Raw genomic sequence first — 20,332 nt, forward strand, 5'->3', positions numbered from 1 at the left:
GACTTGAGTCCTGAGGGCCAGAAACAGGCAAAAACTCCAGATGCTATTTTGTCTTGCTCCCCAGTGCAGGAAATCTAAGAGCACCATTTTTCTGTGCCTCTCATTTGTGAACAGATCAGGTAGGACAGTGTTTGAAAGCACCTCTCACCCCCTCTGGAACTCAGAATAAAGCCCATTTTAGACAGTCAATGGTTGGACAGATTCTTCCAATTAGCATAAAACCTTGCCTGCTTAATCATACACAGAAGCACAAGTGTGAGGTAAACCACAGATATCACGGAGGGAATTCTACTACATAAAATAATGCATGTCTTCTTTATAAAAAGATAAGTCTTAATCAAGAACTCCCTTGCAGCATCAATAAAAGATTTTGATGTCACTGCAGCATTATATTCTTGTGAAAGAAATATTACTATTCTTTTGTAAGGGACTTGCTGGGAGAAACAGTTTGGGTGTTTGACGTCTTTCAAACAAAAACATTTATTCCTACCTGTAACTGGAGATAGGAATGACATGAACACCTGAGGAAAAGAAACTTTTATTTGCAATTATTTTATGTATTAAATTATTCATTTTAAAAAAGCCAAACAACCGAACAAAAATAGTGACTTGTTGATGTTAAAATGGGAAGCTACATGTATTTTCATAAGGCATATAAATGCTGTGGCACATTCAGCATTACCAGATATTGTTGCATATTTTGAATATTATTTCTGGTTTTTTTTTGTTCAGTGCACAGTTCTGTTTAGATGCATTTGCAACTATAAAAGCATCACACTTAATACCTACATTTGTGTTTTCAAAAATAAACCGACCAGATGGAAAATGAAACAAAGACAGAAACCAACTACAGCTGGGTTTTCTAGTTTCAAATTGGAATTTGTTTGAACTTGACAATTTGCTCTCCACCTGTGTGTGCTGTGCTTCCTCCTTACATAGTGAGCAGTTCAGGAAGGTAAGCAAGCAGCATAGAAACAATCAGTTTTATTTCAATACAATTATTTTTAACCTGATCAGAATCTCACTCTAATGTCTTCAAGAAAAAGGGCAAAGGAAGGAAACATTCATATATAGTGTGACAAACTGTAAGGAAGTGAGCTGGTCACAAAGATTTTTCTAAATTTAATATAGATATTAATAAATTTAATAAATTTAATTATCTTCAACTTTCAAGAAGATTTTTCTTGAAAGGTCACAAAGATTTCTCTAAATTTAATATAGATATTAATAAATTTAATGAACTTCATTATCTTCAACTTTCAAGAAAGCAACTGTTCCACCTGATCACATCTTTATTATCTGTATGACTGTTCCTTCTGGAGGGAGAATGCTTGAAGTCGGAACACTGAAATTTTGATGTGGCATCACTACAGAAAAAAGAAAGTGTACACAATTTGATGGCAGACAAGGGCGAATCCACATGTTCAGCTTCTTTTGGGAGATTTAACTCCTTGTAGTTTTAACTGTTCATTAGCACATTCCCTATTAACTAGAAGACATGTTTAAATCACTGCTAAAATAAACTGAACAGTTCACTGCTACTGTTCCTAACTGGATTTAACAGCAATGCATTCATAAGCCCTGAATTTCAAGTGACTACAGCAAGGGAGCTGGCAAGAAGATACAAAAGATATTAAACATTGTTCCAGGTAGTGGTAATTGTGAAATTTTATTTCATTTTTTGAAGTCACAGAAGAAAGTAGAAAATAGAGACAAAGTGTTGGGTGTAAATAACCAACAACAGATGTAAAGTAACTAAACAAGATAAAAAATAATCTGCTACTTTAAATTAATACATTTTACATGAGAAAACAATTGGTACAAAGGCTGAACTAGAACCATGATTTTCAAGGTCAGGCACACACTTCCCTAGTCCCTCAAAACTTTAAGCCTTAAAAGAATATTCAGTTGGGAACAGTATTAATCCCAAACAATGGCACTCTGTAAAAGGACTCCATGCTTTCCAAACTTCTGCCATGAAACAGCTGAAATAATAAATTTGAAAAATGCTCACTCAAGGTATATTCCACCAATTACACACTGCCATTTCACAAACAGAAAAAATTATCATCCAACCTGGCTTTTAGCCACCTCCTCAACCCTAAGAAGTTTGATCTCCTAAATAATTAATTGAGAATCAATGATTCAAGGTTTTAGTATCAAATTAGCAGTTTTACTGGAATATGAACATTTAACTTTACAATAAAATACACTGTACTAGAAGGTTCATTCAAATCTAGGCAATTTCAGTTACATTCCTATGGCTTTGAGCAAAAAAAACCCAAGCAGTTTTACTGTATGTACACAATATTGAACATCAAGATTTAAATTATTTATTAATAACCTACATTCACTGTGGATTTCTAAGATTTACATCCAAAAAGCATATTTTATTTACATGCTGCTGATATTTTAAAGAAAAAGAAATAAAATATTATCTGTTTAGGAACTACATCTATTCCAAAATTTAAAAAGATACATTTAACACCACAAAACATTTGAAACATTTACAATAAAAAACAGCTTTCTGTGCCAATCATACTTACTCCCCAAGAATGCAAAATTGCACTAACTACAATTAGACTAGAAACACCTAAGACCTGAGAGTCAAATCTAAACCTTTTTTTTTTTAAAAAAAGAAAACCCTAAAAGCTAATATGTTAATTTAAACACAGACTGGTCAGTGGTCAATTGAAAAAAAAAAAAAGCCAACACCAAAAACAGCCCCCAAAACCCCCAGTGCATTATTTCTGCAGCTCCAAAAATAGATCACTATAAAATTGTTGCAGTATCTTGGTAAGTGCCAGGCCTGCCAGATGTAGTAAGGCTTATTTCCAAGTGTCCTTTCCCACACACTGTACCCTAATCAAATAATGAGTGTCTTTGATCAGTTCCTGTGAGGGTTCCTACATTTATGTAAGCATGCAGTTGCTAAAGTATGCATCTTGGATTTTTGAGGGTTCCCACCCCAAGCATACATACACAGGTGTTTTAATAGCTAGATCAGAGTAAAAAAAAAGCATGAAGAGGCATAGAAAGTTAGAGATACTGGCCAGAAAACATTCAAAGTCTAATGAGAAGTTTTATATCCACCCCAAGGGTCTTTTAAACTCAGCAGAGCTCAGGAGCATCATTCACTGTATCAGTAACCATCATGTACCTTATATAAAATAATAACAATAAAAAAATGGCTGTGCTAACAAGTACACTTTACTGCACTGCAGGATGTGAAAAGGTACCACACCTATAAAGCCCAGGGAAGAGAAGCATCATGCAAAAAGTTACTCCATTTAGTAGCAGCCATTTTATTTCTGCACTTGGAAACACCAAGCTCCTTTCTGAGTGAAAAAGCTTCCCCTCCCTTCCTGTATCCTTCAGGAACTGCTTGGCCAAGAGCACCTGCCAGGAGGGGCTGAGAAGGCCATGACTTTCCCACTCTGGAGCTGCTTCCCATGGCTTCAGCAGTTTGCCCTTCTCATGCAGGTGGCTGCCAAGGCAGCAGTGGTGCCTCCAGGCAAACTGCAATCCATCAGCCCCCACGGGCAGCCCTGCTTTGCAGGATTTCCAACAGGTTACATTCAACTCAATTAACACTTCCCAGGGCCCAGAAACCCGAGTGACCACCAATTCCACTCACCAAAACAAACACATGAATATCTGTTAATCCCAAACAAAGTTAGTCCTGCCCTTCCTAAGGACCCACCTTTGCTATTTGAGACAGAAGCATTTCATTAGAATTTTAAACCTGACTGCATCATTTGGCAACATATTCGCGTCTGCTTATGCCACTCCATCCTAATTTGTAATTTGAAAACCAGATCTGCATTACTACAACCTTCCCTCTTTCACCACTGAAACAACTCACAGCATATGCCTTTTTGCTGGCCTAAGGATCTTTGTTTTTCTAAGGCACTTGCATGAACAAGTACACAGGTCCATTTATTTATACAGAAATAAAATCAGTGTCACAAACAGGCTTGCAAGCAGTAAGAAAAATGTGACACCTGCTAATGAGGGGACACATTGCACTATCCAATAGCTGGGTCTCTGTTTTTTTTTTTTTTTTTTGCTTTTCAGAAACCGTAACACTTCTACAACTTAGTGTGTTAAGGTGGTTACAGCAGGGATTTTTTGGTATGTTTTACAGAATTTACCTCTAAAAAGAAACCAAGGGAGGCAAATGGCCACAAGTTTTGTCACTCATTTACATAAAGCAGCAGATACATTGAAGAACATTCTGCTATTAATACATAGCGAATCTAACCTTTTCTAGTATTTAAGTCGGTGTGTTTTATCCCTTTGATTCTGGAAACAAGTAAACTAATTTAAAGTTTAAAAAAAAAAAAAAAAAGATAAAGCATATACAAATTAAGAGAAAACTGCAGAAGTTAGAATATACATGACTTCATGCATTGATACTACACTTCCTCCCTAGAAACAGAAGATTTTAGAAGTCATCCTTTGTTGAAATAAGCTCTCCCACACTACTGACAAAAAAAAACACCCCAAAACAAACCACAACAAAAAAGACACATTTAATATACTGCTAAGGTTTTAATAGGTGATCAAGAAGGTGCTGACTCAGTTTCTTCTCCAGCTACTCTTCAACAAACCTTGCTCTTGTTCACTGTGCAGCAGAGTCCTCATGCCACCAAGAGGAGATTGCTTGGCATCAAGCAAGCAGATCACTTGGTACAGTTTTTACTGAGGTTAAATAAAGCCATGATGTCAACCAGTGCTTTCTTGATGTTCATTCCAAAGCGATGAGAATCCTTTAAAAACAAACAAACAAAACCAAAAACCAAATACTTGTACTGTCAATCAACAGATATTTTTCAGGCAAAAGAAGAAACTTGCTAATATTTTGTAGTTTTGGAGCTTCTGGAATTCAGGCATCTATTTTACCATACAATGGGAATTTTAATAAGAGAACTTTTAATGTCATACAGATTAATCCAGGTTTATGCTAGTACTGACCAATGAGTTCTTCATTATGCATTTACTTTCCTACAGTCAGAAATAAGATCATATCCTCTTGAAATCAGATGCACGCATAACTTTCTGCTACTTTAAAATTTGGGTTTTGATATTGTTTCTCCTACAAGACTTTGCAAAAGCTCATTTTCAGAAAGGAGTGTTCAGTGAGTGGACGACTAATGACCAAGAAGTACTGAAAGAGCAGAAAAATTATTTTTATTTGAGCTCCTATCAGAAATGCTAAATCATTTGCCATTGAAAAAAGAATCAGAAATGCAAGTAACAACTTTCTAAGTGTAAACAAAACAGGAACTTGTTCTGTTTATTCTAAGCATTAGATGGATGGTACAAGAAAGAAATTAAGATTACAAATGTAAATTATTAGCTACATTACAGGATCAACTACAATGACCTACTAATGTCAAGGGCACACACACAAAATGGCTGCCTTTTCTGTTTGGACCTTTGACTCGATTGATAAGTAAAAAGAACAGAGTGAAATTTAAAGGACAAGCTAACAGGCATCTGAAGAACAATTTCAACTATGAAAAAAACAGTTGTATTTCCTAATCCTTAATGATTAACCAGAAGCACCATGATCTCCTGGACAAGTTAAGGTCAAAAGAGGAAAACTAGGTCAGCTATGTAACCCTGAATGAACTTGGCATATTCAGTAAGGTCATAAAAATATAAAGGGGAAAGATGAATTGAACTCAAAGCACAAAGCACTCAAAGCTCAAAGTCCTCCACAACAGCAGCATATTCAACATATGACACATCTACTATCCTCTAATAATGGGTGTTATTCTAATAGATTTTTGATTAGTTACGTCTCTTAAGCACAGATTACAATTTATGGGTCGGCTTTGTTCAGCATTATTTAAACCAGGAAGGCTGAAATAGCATACATTTTATTCTGTCTTTACAGCTGCACCCTGAGACAAACCAAAACTGTAATAAGAAAAACCAAGATAAGCCCATCTTTCTGTTCAGGAGACACATGTGATCATTTCACCTGAGCTGTAGGGAATTACACATGTGTAAAGATGATCCTGGGCCACATATTTTCCTTATGCTTCAAAGCATAAGTGAAATAGAATATGGTATCCTTGGTTCATGAAACTATTAAATTTATACAACTGGAGGCAAAAAACTCCAACAAAGCAGCATATATTGAGAAATAAAACCTACATTATTTATATTTTAGACAATGAGTAGAATAGTTCTATAAGCACAAAGCAGAACAGATTTATGAAACCATAAGAAAGGACTGACTCTTACCGTCTCAGAACAAGATATTTTGCTGGAGACATGGAAATGGATGAAATCTTCACCCAAGATCATGTAAGAAACACCATAGCCATCATCAGCCACCTAGGGGAAGACAGAAGAGAAAAACACCTTCTAAACTTTTTCTTTCTCCTTCATTCTCAATCAACTTAAGTACAATTAAGAAGTTGTTACATTTTTTAAGATCAGTTGCAATTTCCTCAAGTAAAATTTCAACTTCTATATTTAATGCAAAATTTCTGAAGATTGGCTCCACTTAAGGAGTAGTTCTAGTCTCATCTGAAGTGCATGGAATAATCACTTTCTGCATATTTATCTGTAATATTTCCCAGCTTTAATAGTTTGAAATAAAATACTTATTTAGGTATTTTTTGGTAATAGAAAGCCAATAGAAAGTCCTAGTCCTTAGTAGCTATACATCTTCAATGCTTAAGCAGCAAGGAATAAATTAGTTCAGCTGTATACCTAACCAATCAGCCTCCTGGGGTCATTCTGCAGATGTAAACAAACACAGTGTAAAAGCCTTGCATGATGAAAAGTTGCCAAATGCAAGTTTTTTTCTGCCTCTACAGCAAACACGTGATTCTGAACACCTGTATCAAGAGGTCTGGTCCAATTTCAACATCTTCTGTGCCAAGTTTCAGTCTGATGTTTTATTCCAACTATGCCAGGTAAACACAGATTATCCTGATGTCACCCCTGTTCATGTCTTTCCTAACTCAAAGGATCTCAACCTTCCATGTCCTTGCTGCCACTGCTGCTAAGCAGTCTGACAGTCTTCTCACTCTTCTCACTGTTAGTGCTACAAAGATAAACTCCACTGAATGTTTAAAAAAACCTTTCAAAACCAACAAAAAACACATGCATAGAAAGCTGATGTACTGAATCTCTGGGCTAATTCAGCAAACCAAAGCATAGTTTTTGTTAACAAAAACAAAGGAAAACAGTGTTAGAATTCCTACAGCCAAAACCCTTTTCTATTGCCTTTTGGGCATTCAGAATACTGATTTCATAATGGCTTGAGGAAGTCAGAATCTCAAGAATGAGCCATAGCTAGGCCTTCTTGATACTGCAAGTCGAATTCATTCCAACTTCAAAAACTACTGAAAGCTGTATCAGAAACATGAGTAAATAAACATCAACCATTTAACACACCCCACCTCCCATTCCCCATCTTCCAGCTTGACAAACCAGCCAAAATACACTGGACTTGTCACCCTAATTTCTGTGGGGCAAAGAGCAGTCCTGTGATACCTCTCACTGTTCCTTCAATAGAAAGGCTTTTTGAAAACAGATTAATCTATTATAATAGCCCCAAAAAGGCTGCCAAAAAGGTTTTGTTGACACCAATATTCTCATCAATGGCCAAGCTCAAATACCAATAAAATATCACAGCAAATAAGCAGCTTGTCAAATCTCTAGCAATACACTGGTTTCTTGAAAGTCTACAGAAGTCATAGAACATGGCTGTATTCTTGACTTGGCCACGATTCACACTTAGGAGGGCAAGCAGAACAATGTGAGCAGCTTGATCTGGAGGAATGTATGAACACATTTATTCATCAAGCAGGAAATATAAGAACAAGTGACGTATAAGTACTTTTACAAATCCCAACCTTAAAATCTAGTTTAAGTAACCTTGCATTTGTCACTGTAACAACAGTCTAATCTACAGAAGATCTGGGCACAGGCAATGTGGTAAGAACCCCAATTTTCTAAGTTCTCTATGCTGTGGAGCCCTGTACCTCATTTTATAACTGTGCATTTCCTTAAGAATAATCCCTTCTTGTAGTGGGATACCAGAAAAGGGTGATGCAGACTTTTCTAAACACAGCCACATCATGGGAAAGTATTAAGTACATGCATTTAAAAGCATGAGCTGCACCTTTGATATGCAACAATGAGGGATTACAGATCTGAAATTTTTTGACTGGTGTCTTGAATGTAAAACTCTTTTTTAGTGGATACTTGTATTTAGGAAACATACTGGTCCAAACCCTCCACCAGAGGACAGCATCTCCGGGTTCTTCTTCAGATCAATGTACTGCTGGGGTGTCTGACTCGTTGACAGCCTCCAAGGCTCTGACAAAACCTGTATTAGATATGAAAGAGATGCAAACAAATAGAAAACACTGGTTAAGAACTTCCAACTTTCTCAAAAACTAGTCAGGATAGCATTATAACAAGTGCAGTATTGCTTTATAAACTGTTAGAAAACACTTTATAAAGCAATATTAAGGTTAACTCCCATTTCAATGGAATGAAAAACTAAGGAGCTTAAATGAAACAGTTAAACTAGTCCTGATACAGAAATCATCCTCATATGAGGAAGTGATGTCAATTCCTCAAAGAGAATAAAACAGAATTTCAACAGAAATGCTACTTCAAACAAGATCACCTGGTCTACAGCCTTGTAACTTACACACAAAAGGTTTTGTTTTAACAAGACCATAATTAGTCATATTCAAATCCCAGGAAGATCCTACATCAAGATAGAAGCTTGTAAAATCTCTAACAACACATCTTGAAAGTTTGTGGAAACTGTAGGAAGTTGTTTTATTCTTGACTTAGCCACTTTTAAGAGAGCAAGCAGACAAACGTGAATAGCTTAATTTTGAGGCAAGGTGGAACACATTTTTTATTAATCAGAAAAAAGGAACAAGGGCAGTGTAATTACTTCTATAAAATCCAACCTTAAAATCTAGTTTAATTAATAATTTGCCAGAATAATTTGCAACGACATTAATGCCATATACAGCTCCTTTAACTCTTAGTAACTTAAAATAATTGAATTTGTCAGTTCCAAAAGAAAATTCTCAGAGAAAACACACAGCCTCTTCTGTACACCCTTGAAAATACACAAAGCAAAAAAAAAATTTTTCAATAGTGACTATATATTTCCTGCAATTCTAAGTAACATGCATTATGCTAAAAAGCTCACTGAAAGCATTGTTTTAGGTCTACCAACAAATGCATACATAAAGGAAAATGAAACTAACTCAACAATTTATCAGCAGACGTTAAACAGCACTAGCTGCAATTTTACCTTTTTTCTTAGGAAAACCAGAGCTGCACAAGTCTCTTGAGCAGATCCCACAAAACGCTAACTCACCAAAGGACTATTTATGGTAATAAAGAGTCACCAGTAAAGGTCACCTACTTCCTTGAGGAAAGGAGAATCTACAGCGAGGTACTTGGACACGACGTAGAGGCAGAAGAGGTGGCGGTCGATGCCCGCCCCCGTCATGGCGAGGCGGTACAAGTGCTGGTGCTTGTCAGCTGCCTGCCGGAAAAGCTTCAGCGTATTTTCCCTCTGACAAACAAAAAAAGATTAAGAAAACTCAGTTAAAGGAACTACATCAAGGATGAAGGTGCAGAAACTAAGTTACAGCAATGACTCTCAAGCCTGGAGCACTTCAAGGTCAAGTACAAGACAACTGATCTCAAATAGTATCCCCTGGCTTTTCAACCTCAGGTATATAATTTCAGCTATTAGCAAGTGTCTGCTGTTACCTACTGTAAACAGCATAATGAAAACTAATCTGTATTTTAAGTGTTATCTAACCTACAATCAAATATGACTACAGCTCAAGCTTACTACATTATTTACAGCTTCTACAGATACTGGTATTAAAGAGTTACAGAGAGCAAATCCCAACGTGATTTAAGAAAACAAACTGCCAGAGCTATTTTTGAAGGCAAACTGCCAACACTGAAGGTACAGAGGTCCATGAATGCTAGTCATCAAAATCAACATATAAGAGCAACCACTTCCTTCCTGGGAATTATTCTTGCTTCCCTGTCAGAAAGGAAAGCTTAACTGGTATGAGATTAGTTGTTCTACAAATCTATGTTTGAGTTTTACAAATCACAAAAATTTTACATGTAATCACAGTTTTCTGGAGTTCAGAAGCAGGTAAATAAGAGTATATTTGGGTAAGTTCTGCCATTCTTTTTTGGTAGGGCCCAGAATTTCTGCTTTTTTAACAGAAAATGTGGACAATTACCTTAAGCAGCTCTTCCTTCCGAAAAAACCCCACATCACACTAAATGCTTAAAAACTATTTGGGGACTGACATGGTTGTCTAGTGGTAACTCATGTGCCTTATGAATTATCACAGAATCATAGGTTGGCTGAGTTAGAAGGGACCTTTAAGATCATCTCATTCCAACCTCCCTGCCATGGGCAGGGATACCTTCCACCAGGCCAGGTTGCTCAGAGCCCCATCCAGCCTGGCCTTGAACACTGCCAGGAATGGGGCATCCACTGCTTCTCTGAGCAGCCTGTCCCAGTGCCTCACCACCCTCACAGTGAAGAATTTATTCCTAATACCCAATCCAAATCCATCCTCCCAATTTTACAGGGCGCCAACACCATGAACTTACACTTTCAGTGGGGTCTTCCATGGCTTTGACAAAACGACAGGACTCCACCGTGCACGAGCGAACCGTTTCGGTCCTGCCCTCTCGGAACAGGCGTGTCATGGATGCTTCATATGTTAGAGAAAACTTTCCCATGTCCTTGGAAAAGGGAAAAATAAGAACTTAAAGGTTTAGACAGACTTGGCCCCTCTTTCTTAATCAACATTCCAAGCAAAGCACACAGGCTATGAATCACTGCACAAATTAAACTCAACATTTGGTTTTCAGTAGCCCACCATTAGGCCCCCTTACCCAAAGATAATAAAGGCAAAAATAAGAATAGTAGCAGGATTTGATAAACAATAATAGAACAACCAGATTAGCAAGGAGTACTCTCTGCATTTCATATTCAACCCTCTTCAGTTTAAAAGAGAGGCTGAATGTTGCTACTAACAGAAGAAAATACAGATAGGGATTTCTGTTAATCCTCTTAGGGAGTGTCCATGACTACTGCATCCTGTGTGACTCTAATCTGAAAGGTAAATTTGACATTGTTTATGTGTTTATGAACACAGCTACTAGAAGTTTCATAACTTCCTTCTAGTACAAAATGCCTAGGGGTACATCAACTAAGCAGAAGAAAAAAATTCAGAAATGTATCAATATGTGAGCCATGGTAGAATTGATGTTCAACTAGTAATCTGCTTAGGGTTTGTATCAATTTGCACTGAATGTCTTTGACAACCTTGTACAAGGAAGATTACCCTACACAGTCACATGTTCAGTCACACACACGTTACACCCAGCCTAGGGAGCTTCCCCAGGGCAGAAACATTCTGTTCTTACCCGGTAGTGAGCGAGCTGCAGGGCAAGCTGCACAAAGGCATCAGGGCTGGTTTTCACTTTCTTTATTAGTCCTTTCCCAAAACCATCAAAACAAAATGAACAGAAGTCCACATCATCTGCTAGAGCTACAGCAGTGCTCAGAGACTTCTCAATCACTTCTTGGCACTTAAACAAACAAACAAACAAACACCTGTATGTATACAAGCATGCATTCATGGCATTTGAGAGACCTATTGAAAAAGTACAAGTATTTTTAACTGTTAAACAGGAAATGCTTGCCTTTATGCATGCCAGGAACATCATTACCTAAGTAATTTCCCTTTAGAGAAAGAAAAGACGCTATCTTTGCTAGAAAGTTAAAATTCAAAAAGGTAATAAAAATGTTTTAAGCCAGTACACATCCAAAAATAACTCATAAAAACCACCAGCATTAAAACTGTTCAGATCCGGAGAATATAAAAGAATGGCCTACAGTTACAGAATGGCATTAGCAGTATGCCTTCCAAGCTCCCATACAGGCTTAATTAAATAAATCACCAGCCATTAGCTTTTTATTCGAAATTAAAATCCAAATAGGTGGTGGCAGTTTTTCTAGAAACTTGAGCAAAAAAACCCAATCAACTTAGAAAATTCAAATCTTAATAGATGAACTATGAACACAAAAAAACCCAGCTATTCCAGCTATTCTAAAGGAACTATTAGACAAGAGTATTTGCTGTGAAAACACTAATGAAACCTCAGCAAGTAAATGTTTATTTTAATACAGTCACTATTTTAAAGAGGTGGCCATTTATTTTTGACATATTGCCAACCAAGAAATCTTCTAGTAAAACACTGGCATTTCCCAGTCAGAATTTTTAAAGATTAACATCAAAACCTCCTGATTTTGTAAGCAAACTGAGTAATGACTACGCACAAAGTACACAACCTACAGGACCAAAAGGAATTTAGAACTGATTTATAGGTTTATCAATAATTACATAAATTATTTGACCACTGGGGAAAAGAGGCATTTCTTCCTCATACCACTGAATCTTCTGTACTTACTTCTTCTGGAATTTCCCATTGCAGTTTGGTAGGAATGGGAATATTGGGATTGGGATCTCCTCTGCAATGTCCATCTACTGAATAGCACAGTTCAAGATACTCAGTTGCCATCACATTCTGCAAAGAATGACACTTCTTCAGAATTGCAACACATTACTTACTGCCATGGATTTAGGATTTCATTGTGAAAGCAATATAACCTATTTTCAGTACACAGCAAAATAAAACACACAATCCATTTCCAAATACTGAAAACAACTGCAATGAAGCTCCCATTTTTACAAGAGGAACACCAGATGTGCACCAAACACTTATTTAATTACGCTGGTGCATTTTGCTAGATGCTACTGGTTTAATAAAAAACTTTTCAATTCAAAACCCACCTCAAACGAAGTAGAAGCAAAAAAACTGAACTCAGACTTCACTATCTTTGTTCAATTTAGATTCTAGAGAATTTCTTCAAGTTTGTTATCAGTCAAAACTAATTCATCGAGCAGTAATTTATTTCAGAGTAAGTGCAAATCCTGCAAGAACTCAATTATTTTTAAGATTTGTATCCCTTTCAAAATTGCAGTTTATTTTACATGTGCACTAGAGCTCCTGGGTGGAAAGACGCATGTTGCAAGATGAACAACACAACTTGAACAGACATAAAAGGCTTTGTCTTATAAGATATCAAGCATCCTCAATGTTAAAAAAAAAAAAAAAAAATCAAGAATCAACAAACCCACATACAAACACAAAGAACTACCAAAAGATTTGAATCTGCTCAATATGGAAAGAAAAAGCTTGATGATTGTCAATGATTTATTTCTAATCTCTTATTTTAATTTCATTTTCTTTTCATGTTCTCATTTCACTTACTGGTCAGAACATGACAACTATGAAATAAAGCTTAATCCATTCAATTCTAAAAACAGACAATCTGTAAAGAGCTAACAACAGACAACTTTCTAGAAAATGAAATCTTGTTTCAGTAATCTAAATTCTTAGCAGAAAATGTATCAATTAATATTAAGTACAGATATATGAATTAAGCATATAATATCATTCATTAAAAGTAAAAAAAGTATCCCTCTTTCACTGAGATAGTCTACACGGCATTGTCATGTCACTCTCAAATCAGTGTGGCCTTCTTTCTTCCCTGGATGGAGAATGCAATGAGGCTTTTTTTTTGTTCTTATACACATGGAAGCACTTCTATAACAAAACTCAGAAATTACTTGGGGGGGCCAATTACACTCAAGACCCATTTGCACAAATACATACAAAATCAAAATTAAATAACATTTTGGAAATAGTTTTAATTTATTTGAGTCACATAACTGTTTGTAGGTTTAAGCTTCAAAATGAAAAAAAGGAAAAAAATCAAATAGGATTTCAAGAATTAAACTAAGCATATAATGAATGCAAAGCAAAATAAATTTACTGTATTCATTGCAAATAAATACAAGAGATAATGTCAAAAGCGTATCAGTCTGCATCTTGGCAAACAATGCTTAGACAAAAAGTAAAACTGTGTATAACTTTTTACATTTTAAAAGTAAGCATGGGAGTTTTATAGCACAAGAAAACTTAAGAGCTTTAGGAAAATGTACATACAAAAATTACAATGCCATATCAAAGAGGCAATAATCTGTGGATTTAAAACATTAAAGAAAAGGTAGCTGGGGAGGTGTATCACTATTCTGTGAAGACATCTAAGCTCACTAAAATGCTGGCCTTCAAAAACCAGCAGCTTCTTAAGTGAGGGTTTGGGATCTTTTTCAAATGCTACAGTTGCTGTAGCCATAGGCCCCAGGTCACTCCTCAGCAATGTGAATGCAAGGGACTGAAAGTCACTGCTGACCTTCAGGGCTGCTGCAAGCCCCTGCACATTATCTTCTGCATCAGCTCTTTGTGCCAAGCACCTACCTCCCACAGGTGTCCAACAATAGGAGCATCTGCCCAGGAGTGCTCTGCATTCAGACCCATTCTGCCATTTTTGAATATTATAAGAGTGAATGACTTATCAAACCACCTACAAAAGAAATCAAGATTTCTTTACGGTTTTGTACATTTCAAAAGCATTTTTGTATTGTAACCTCCTCTCTCTCAAAAATTCATATTCAAATCCACTAGAACCTATCCTTTTTAATATAAGGACATTTAAATAAATAGAAGTTTGAACCTCATGAAGTTCAACAAGGTTAACTACAGGGCCCTGCACCGGGGTCAAGACAATGCTCACTTCAACAGACTGATGGATGAATGATTTGGCAGCTCTGCAGAGAAGGACTTGGGGATGAAAAGTTCATCATGAGCTGGCAAGGGGCACTTGGAGCCCAGAAAGCCAATGCTGTCCGGGGCTGCTTAAGAAGCAGCATGGCCAGAAGGGTGAGGGAGGGCATTCTGCCTCTTTACTCCCCTCTGATGGGATCCCACCTAGAGAGCTGTGTCCAGCCCTCGGGTTCTCAGCACAAGAAGGACATAGGACTGTTAGCTGGGTCAGAGGAGAGTCATGAAAATATTCCAGCAGGAGTGAGGAGTGCTGGAATACTTCTCCCATGAAGAAAGGGTGAGTTGGGCTTGTTGTTGAGTCTGGAAAAGGGTCTGGGAACACCTTGCAGCCCTTCAATTTATAAAGGGAGCTTATAAAAAAAGCTGAGAAAGGCTTTTTGTCATGGCTCATAGTGACAGGACACAGGGCAACAGGTATAAACTGAAAGAGGGTAAATTTAGATATGGTATAATGGAGAAATATTTTTTACAGTGGGCTGGTGAGACACTGGAACAGATTGTCCAGAGAAGCTGTGGATGCCCTGTCATTGCAAATGTTCAAGGTCAGGTTGTACTGGGCTCTGAGCAATCTGATGCAGTGAAAGTTGTCCCTTTCTGTTGCAAAGGGGGGTGGAACTAGATGAAGGTCCCTACTAACCCAAACCCTTCTGTGATTCTGTGGAATTTATCAACTTAAAAGTCATCATAAATTCATATGTATTAGCAAATTCTAAAAAAAAGGAAGGCATTTTCCACAGCGTCAATACTGCACCTGTCATAACATTTGCCATGTATCAATGATTTTGCGTATGCATTCAGTGACTTCACTGGGTCCTCCTTCCTGTACCCCTGCTCCATGTCATCCAATGTCACAAAAAATGCTGCTTTCTCAATAGCATCTAAGGACTGCTTGTTCTTTCCACGGCTAAAATAAGCCTGACGAGCCTTAGCCCATGGTACTCTGTAAAAAAAAAATTGGTTTATAGCCAGATTATATAAAATTGTCAATGTTTGATTACTGTTAAAATCACTATGAGACATTCCTCCTACTTCTGTGGAATTTGATACAGCTACTTCCTTTGCATTTAAACTCTGAGAGCTGTGAAAAGCTCTGACAATTCTTGTACAGTGGAATCCTAGGAACCAATTCAACTCATCATCACACACGTGCAAAACTTCATCCTCAGAAATTCAACATTTCGGCACATGCAATACCTACAGCATGGATCATCTTCACTTAAAACTAAACAAAAGAAAGTGTCTGTTATAAGGAAGATGACAACAGTAAAAATAATAATCTGCATATAGGATTGTCACTGCAAAATTTTTTTAACTCCACACAATTACAAGTGACTGAAGCAGTGTTACACATCATCAATATACATAATCAGTGACGAAGGTATAAACGACTGACTGCAGACTATTTTAAAATTCTAAAGCCAATATCCAATGATTATGTTATGCAATAATTTCTAAAAACTAAACTTATTTAAAAAGCAATAAGCACCATACCTATCTCCTGCAGTAAGAGCTGCAAGTTTCTCTTCACCAGGCTGAGGTTCTGAATCATCCTCAAGAATTCTCTGTATTTGCTGTTCAATTTCTCGGGGTCTCAACAGTCTGCCATCATGGTACAGCCACACTTTGAAGTAACGGCCCTTGTGGTACACAACAATGTGCTTGCTGTCTTTCACATGCTGGAGGGTATCTAGAATTGCAAACACAAGGCTGAAGTCTCAAAACACTAATGCACTAAAAAACATCAGATGCCTATTGCATGCACTACAAGTTAATTTAGCACCCCATGGTATTTCATCACAAAGATGCCCCCATGAAACAGTCAAATACCCAGATCTGACAGTCATTTCCACATATAGCACCACCACTTTCTACACTGCAGGCCACTATCAAGCAACTAAATCTATATTCCTGTATCTGAAAAATGAGCATTAGCTGTGTAGCCTGGTGAAGAACATGCTAGATGAGTATCAGGAAAGGTATTTTTAAATCATTTGCAATTAGGTCCTAGACAATTCATGCAGAGTCTTAAGAAACTCAGAATTTATACCATCAGCTTTTGTTTACATTTGTCTTGGCAGATGCAGAGTGAATATTCCATATATGGCTAAAATGTGTAATGTTATGTGAAGCAGAAAATGAGGCCACATTTTTCCTGCATTTTACCATCTACTTGCCCTAACTGGGATAAGCTTAAATTTAGTCACAAAGGCTTTGTATCAAACCACAGGTGAAGTCGTTCACTCCATAGCATGTTTTGTCAAAAATCATCACAATTTAACTGCTGCTCAAGGGACAATACAATGTTCATCAAGATTTTCTCACCAATTAATAGGAAAACAAGTTTTTCCCTTTTTCTTTCTTTAGGAACTGTAATATACATAAAGTGAAATCAGGAGACAAGGAGTCAAGCTGCCCATAAGAATGTGTGAAAAATGTTTTTGGAACTCACTTAGACATATACAGAATGACACAATTGTTTTTCCTTTAGAAAAACAGAAACAAAGCAAAATGGAAAAAGTGTAATAGGAAATGTGAAAAGCCCAGGAGAAAAAGACAGTAATTGTTATATTGACTACAGTTTAATTTGAAAGACTTTAAACAGGAGAAACCGAGGAGAACCTCTAAGACATACAGGATGTATTTTAATCAGGTGCCAGTTAGAATGAGCCACTTCTACACTTCTGTACAAAACTCATTTTAGACTGAAAGAAAACCAATGCTAAATGCAAACTGTTTATACCTTTTATTTTATTGAGAACAGGGAAGGGGCAAAGGTTGCACTCTCAGTACTTGAGTATTGCAGTAAGCTAAATAAGAGAGTAGCTCATAGACTAAAGTTGTCCAGGAGAGATTTAATAACCTGCTCGTCTATTTAAGCTACTGGTTATGACTCGGAGTAATGACACCAGGTATGTCCTTTCCTTCAGTTTGCAGATAAAGCTGTCTGAGGCATAGCTTGAAAAAAAATTTCTCAACAATCTAGCAAAAGCCAGCAGCAGAACTGAGAGCAAAGTCCTTATCTGACACACGCACCTACTGCTTTATCCACTATCCAATGCCACTCCTCCCCCTTATCCAGCTTCTTACAGCAAATGTCAGTCTCCAGCAGGGAAGAGTGGGCAGATCCCTGCATCTGCCTAGAAACACTTTGTTTTGAATTCTGTAGTTGAGTGGGAGTAACAAGTTTGAAGGCAGTTTGGAACATTAGAGCGAGTTACAGGCCTCACAGAAAGCAAAAAAAACCATCCTGTCTTCAAGTGGCAGCCCCTACGTGCATTTCCAACGGAGGTGAGCTCATGTTTCACTGTGATGCTGCCACAATGATACACTGTTGGGTAAACAGCTGAAATCAGTTCTAAGAGGCTCTTCAGAACATTATATGACCAGAGAAGCCTAGATACAGCTTTATCTTCTATAGAAAAACACACCAGCACAAGACTCCACTAAAATCGACTGTGAAGCTCTCAAAGAGAAAGCAAATGAATAGTAAAGTTTTCTTCCACCTGATGATTACAAATGGTAAGTCCTTCTAGATGCAATCTGACCCCACTTGCAGTGACAAAACTTAGGAAAAACAATAAAAGACAACAAAAAAATGCCACTTTCAATATTAAGACCTCAAAAATCATCTTGATCTTGGAAAAATAAAAGTAAAGATTATTTATAAATTCAAAAACAAGACAGACAATATTATCTTGAAGTTGGTTTTTTAATTTAAGGAGAAATACCACTAAAAGGCTTCAAAATCTCCCTAAAATGAAAGGCATCTAGGAACTCTACAGCAATCCATTACATCCTGAGTCTTGGAACACAGTATTGATCTACACTTGTGTCAGTCAGATCTTTATCTGGAAAACCAGATTTTTAGTAGAGAAGACACCAAGTCCTGAATTCCATCAGGGTGCTCATTCTCCTTGGCTGGCCCTGCTTACCTGATTCCTCTCCCGGGATACGGGAAGTGTTAAACATCCTTTCCCACTGAGCTGAGCAGAGTGGAACAGTGGATCCCATCAAAAGAATCTGTGAAGCAAACATACATTAAAACGTCATTTTGCATATACAATCAGAAAATTAAAAAGTAAAGAAAAAACCCCAAGATCTTGCTAAACAAAGGCTTGAGAAGAGTAAGATTTATAATACATTAATGCAGTGTTGAGTTTTTTTCCTCCCTGTTCATGGTCTTTCCTTAAACCACATGTGGAATACTCCACAGACATTCCAGAGCCATTATTTTTCCCCTTTTACCAAAAACTCACCCTCCATGAGGGAAAACTGAAGCTAGTTAGCACCTGAAATTCTCCATGAGTGGTCTGGATGCAAAACTTAACACATGCAGCATGCATTACCCCTTAATTCATTCTTTTAAGCTATTTATGGCTGTGCAGGAACAAAAGTTCACATTTCTCAGACTTGTAGCTCCATTCAATTAATCACATCCCTTCCATGATCTTGAAAAAAACTACTTAATTGTTTCCACAGTCTTTGTTTACAACAATACACAGGCATTGGATAGTACAGAAACTCAAATGGGATTTGCCTTTTTGCTACTGAGAAATTAGTGCACCACACGATGTTACCATCATATTAGGCTGGCCCACTCTTGGTGTCAAGTGGCCTTCTGACCTCTATCCCAACCATCCTGTATTGTATCCATACAATTCTGTATTTTTGACAGTTGCTAGTTCCTGCCCATGTGCAATTCAAGCAATAGACAAGATGATACGGACCACAAAAATTCATCACAATATGACATTCCTCTCCCATTCTGAAAGCTGGTCAGCTTCTCACAGATTGTGCTGGAAAAAGATCAAAAACCATTTAAACTGATATACATACTGGCTTGATTTCTTGTCTGTCCAGTTTTTTCCGATAGAGCAGGATGGCATGGATAACATTACCAGCTCTAGCTGCCTGCAGGGTTGTGGGATATAAAGAAAGGAAGTCCTGTAAAGTCGATAAGAATCATAAGTTAAAGATGACCAGGCTACCTTAAAGTAGTACTTCTCATCCACATACTTAAACGTTTATTCTGGACAATGTAGAAAAGGCTTTAAAATTTATGAAGTTTACAAGTGCGGTGAGCTGATGAAACTTTTCTTCAGTAGTCACAATCTCCTTAAAACATTATTAATTGTTTAAGTAGAAAAGACAGTGCTACATAAAACTTGATCCAAGACCATCATATTTCTTTTTTCCTTTTTTTTTTCTAACTTTTACAATTTTACTTCCTGTATGTACACTTGCCAGCATGAGCACACACCTCCTTCAGCTGTGTTACCCATGAAGTTTTTTACATGGAGATTTTGGAAGATTACTCTTTACAGTAAGGACAAAACTGATTAAGTCATTATTGCATAAGATTGCCAAAGTGGCAGCTGTGCTAGGGCTGCTAAGACAGGAGTTTGTGTCACACACTTCAGTATGTGACATACTTGGAGGTACCTGAAGACACTGGATGCAGGTTATACCAGAAGAAAGAAAAACAAAGATTACATCCTCATGGCAATAGATTTCTAAGCAGAAAGACACC

The 20,332-nt window shown here is 37.1% G+C and overlaps 1 protein-coding gene across 1 annotated transcript in view; it reads right to left on the minus strand.

Annotated features, from left to right (window-relative positions):
* Positions 1–4,534: 4,534 nt before the first annotated feature.
* The window catches only part of CPT1A (carnitine palmitoyltransferase 1A), a 36,253-nt gene continuing 20,455 nt past the window's right edge, over positions 4,535–20,332 (minus strand). The window contains exons 9-20 of the mRNA XM_063158766.1: positions 19,639–19,746; positions 18,735–18,822; positions 16,294–16,489; positions 15,554–15,742; positions 14,437–14,542; positions 12,523–12,639; positions 11,476–11,640; positions 10,654–10,788; positions 9,428–9,580; positions 8,255–8,359; positions 6,259–6,351; positions 4,535–4,772 (exon numbers count right to left, since the gene is read on the minus strand). Of these exons, the coding sequence (XP_063014836.1) occupies positions 4,686–4,772; positions 6,259–6,351; positions 8,255–8,359; positions 9,428–9,580; positions 10,654–10,788; positions 11,476–11,640; positions 12,523–12,639; positions 14,437–14,542; positions 15,554–15,742; positions 16,294–16,489; positions 18,735–18,822; positions 19,639–19,746 (1,542 nt within the window). The 3' untranslated portion in view covers positions 4,535–4,685. The remainder of the gene's footprint in view (positions 4,773–6,258; positions 6,352–8,254; positions 8,360–9,427; positions 9,581–10,653; positions 10,789–11,475; positions 11,641–12,522; positions 12,640–14,436; positions 14,543–15,553; positions 15,743–16,293; positions 16,490–18,734; positions 18,823–19,638; positions 19,747–20,332) is intronic.

The sequence above is a fragment of the Melospiza melodia genome, chromosome 6 (genome assembly GCF_035770615.1).
Source record: "Melospiza melodia melodia isolate bMelMel2 chromosome 6, bMelMel2.pri, whole genome shotgun sequence".
Taxonomy (NCBI): domain Eukaryota; kingdom Metazoa; phylum Chordata; class Aves; order Passeriformes; family Passerellidae; genus Melospiza; species Melospiza melodia.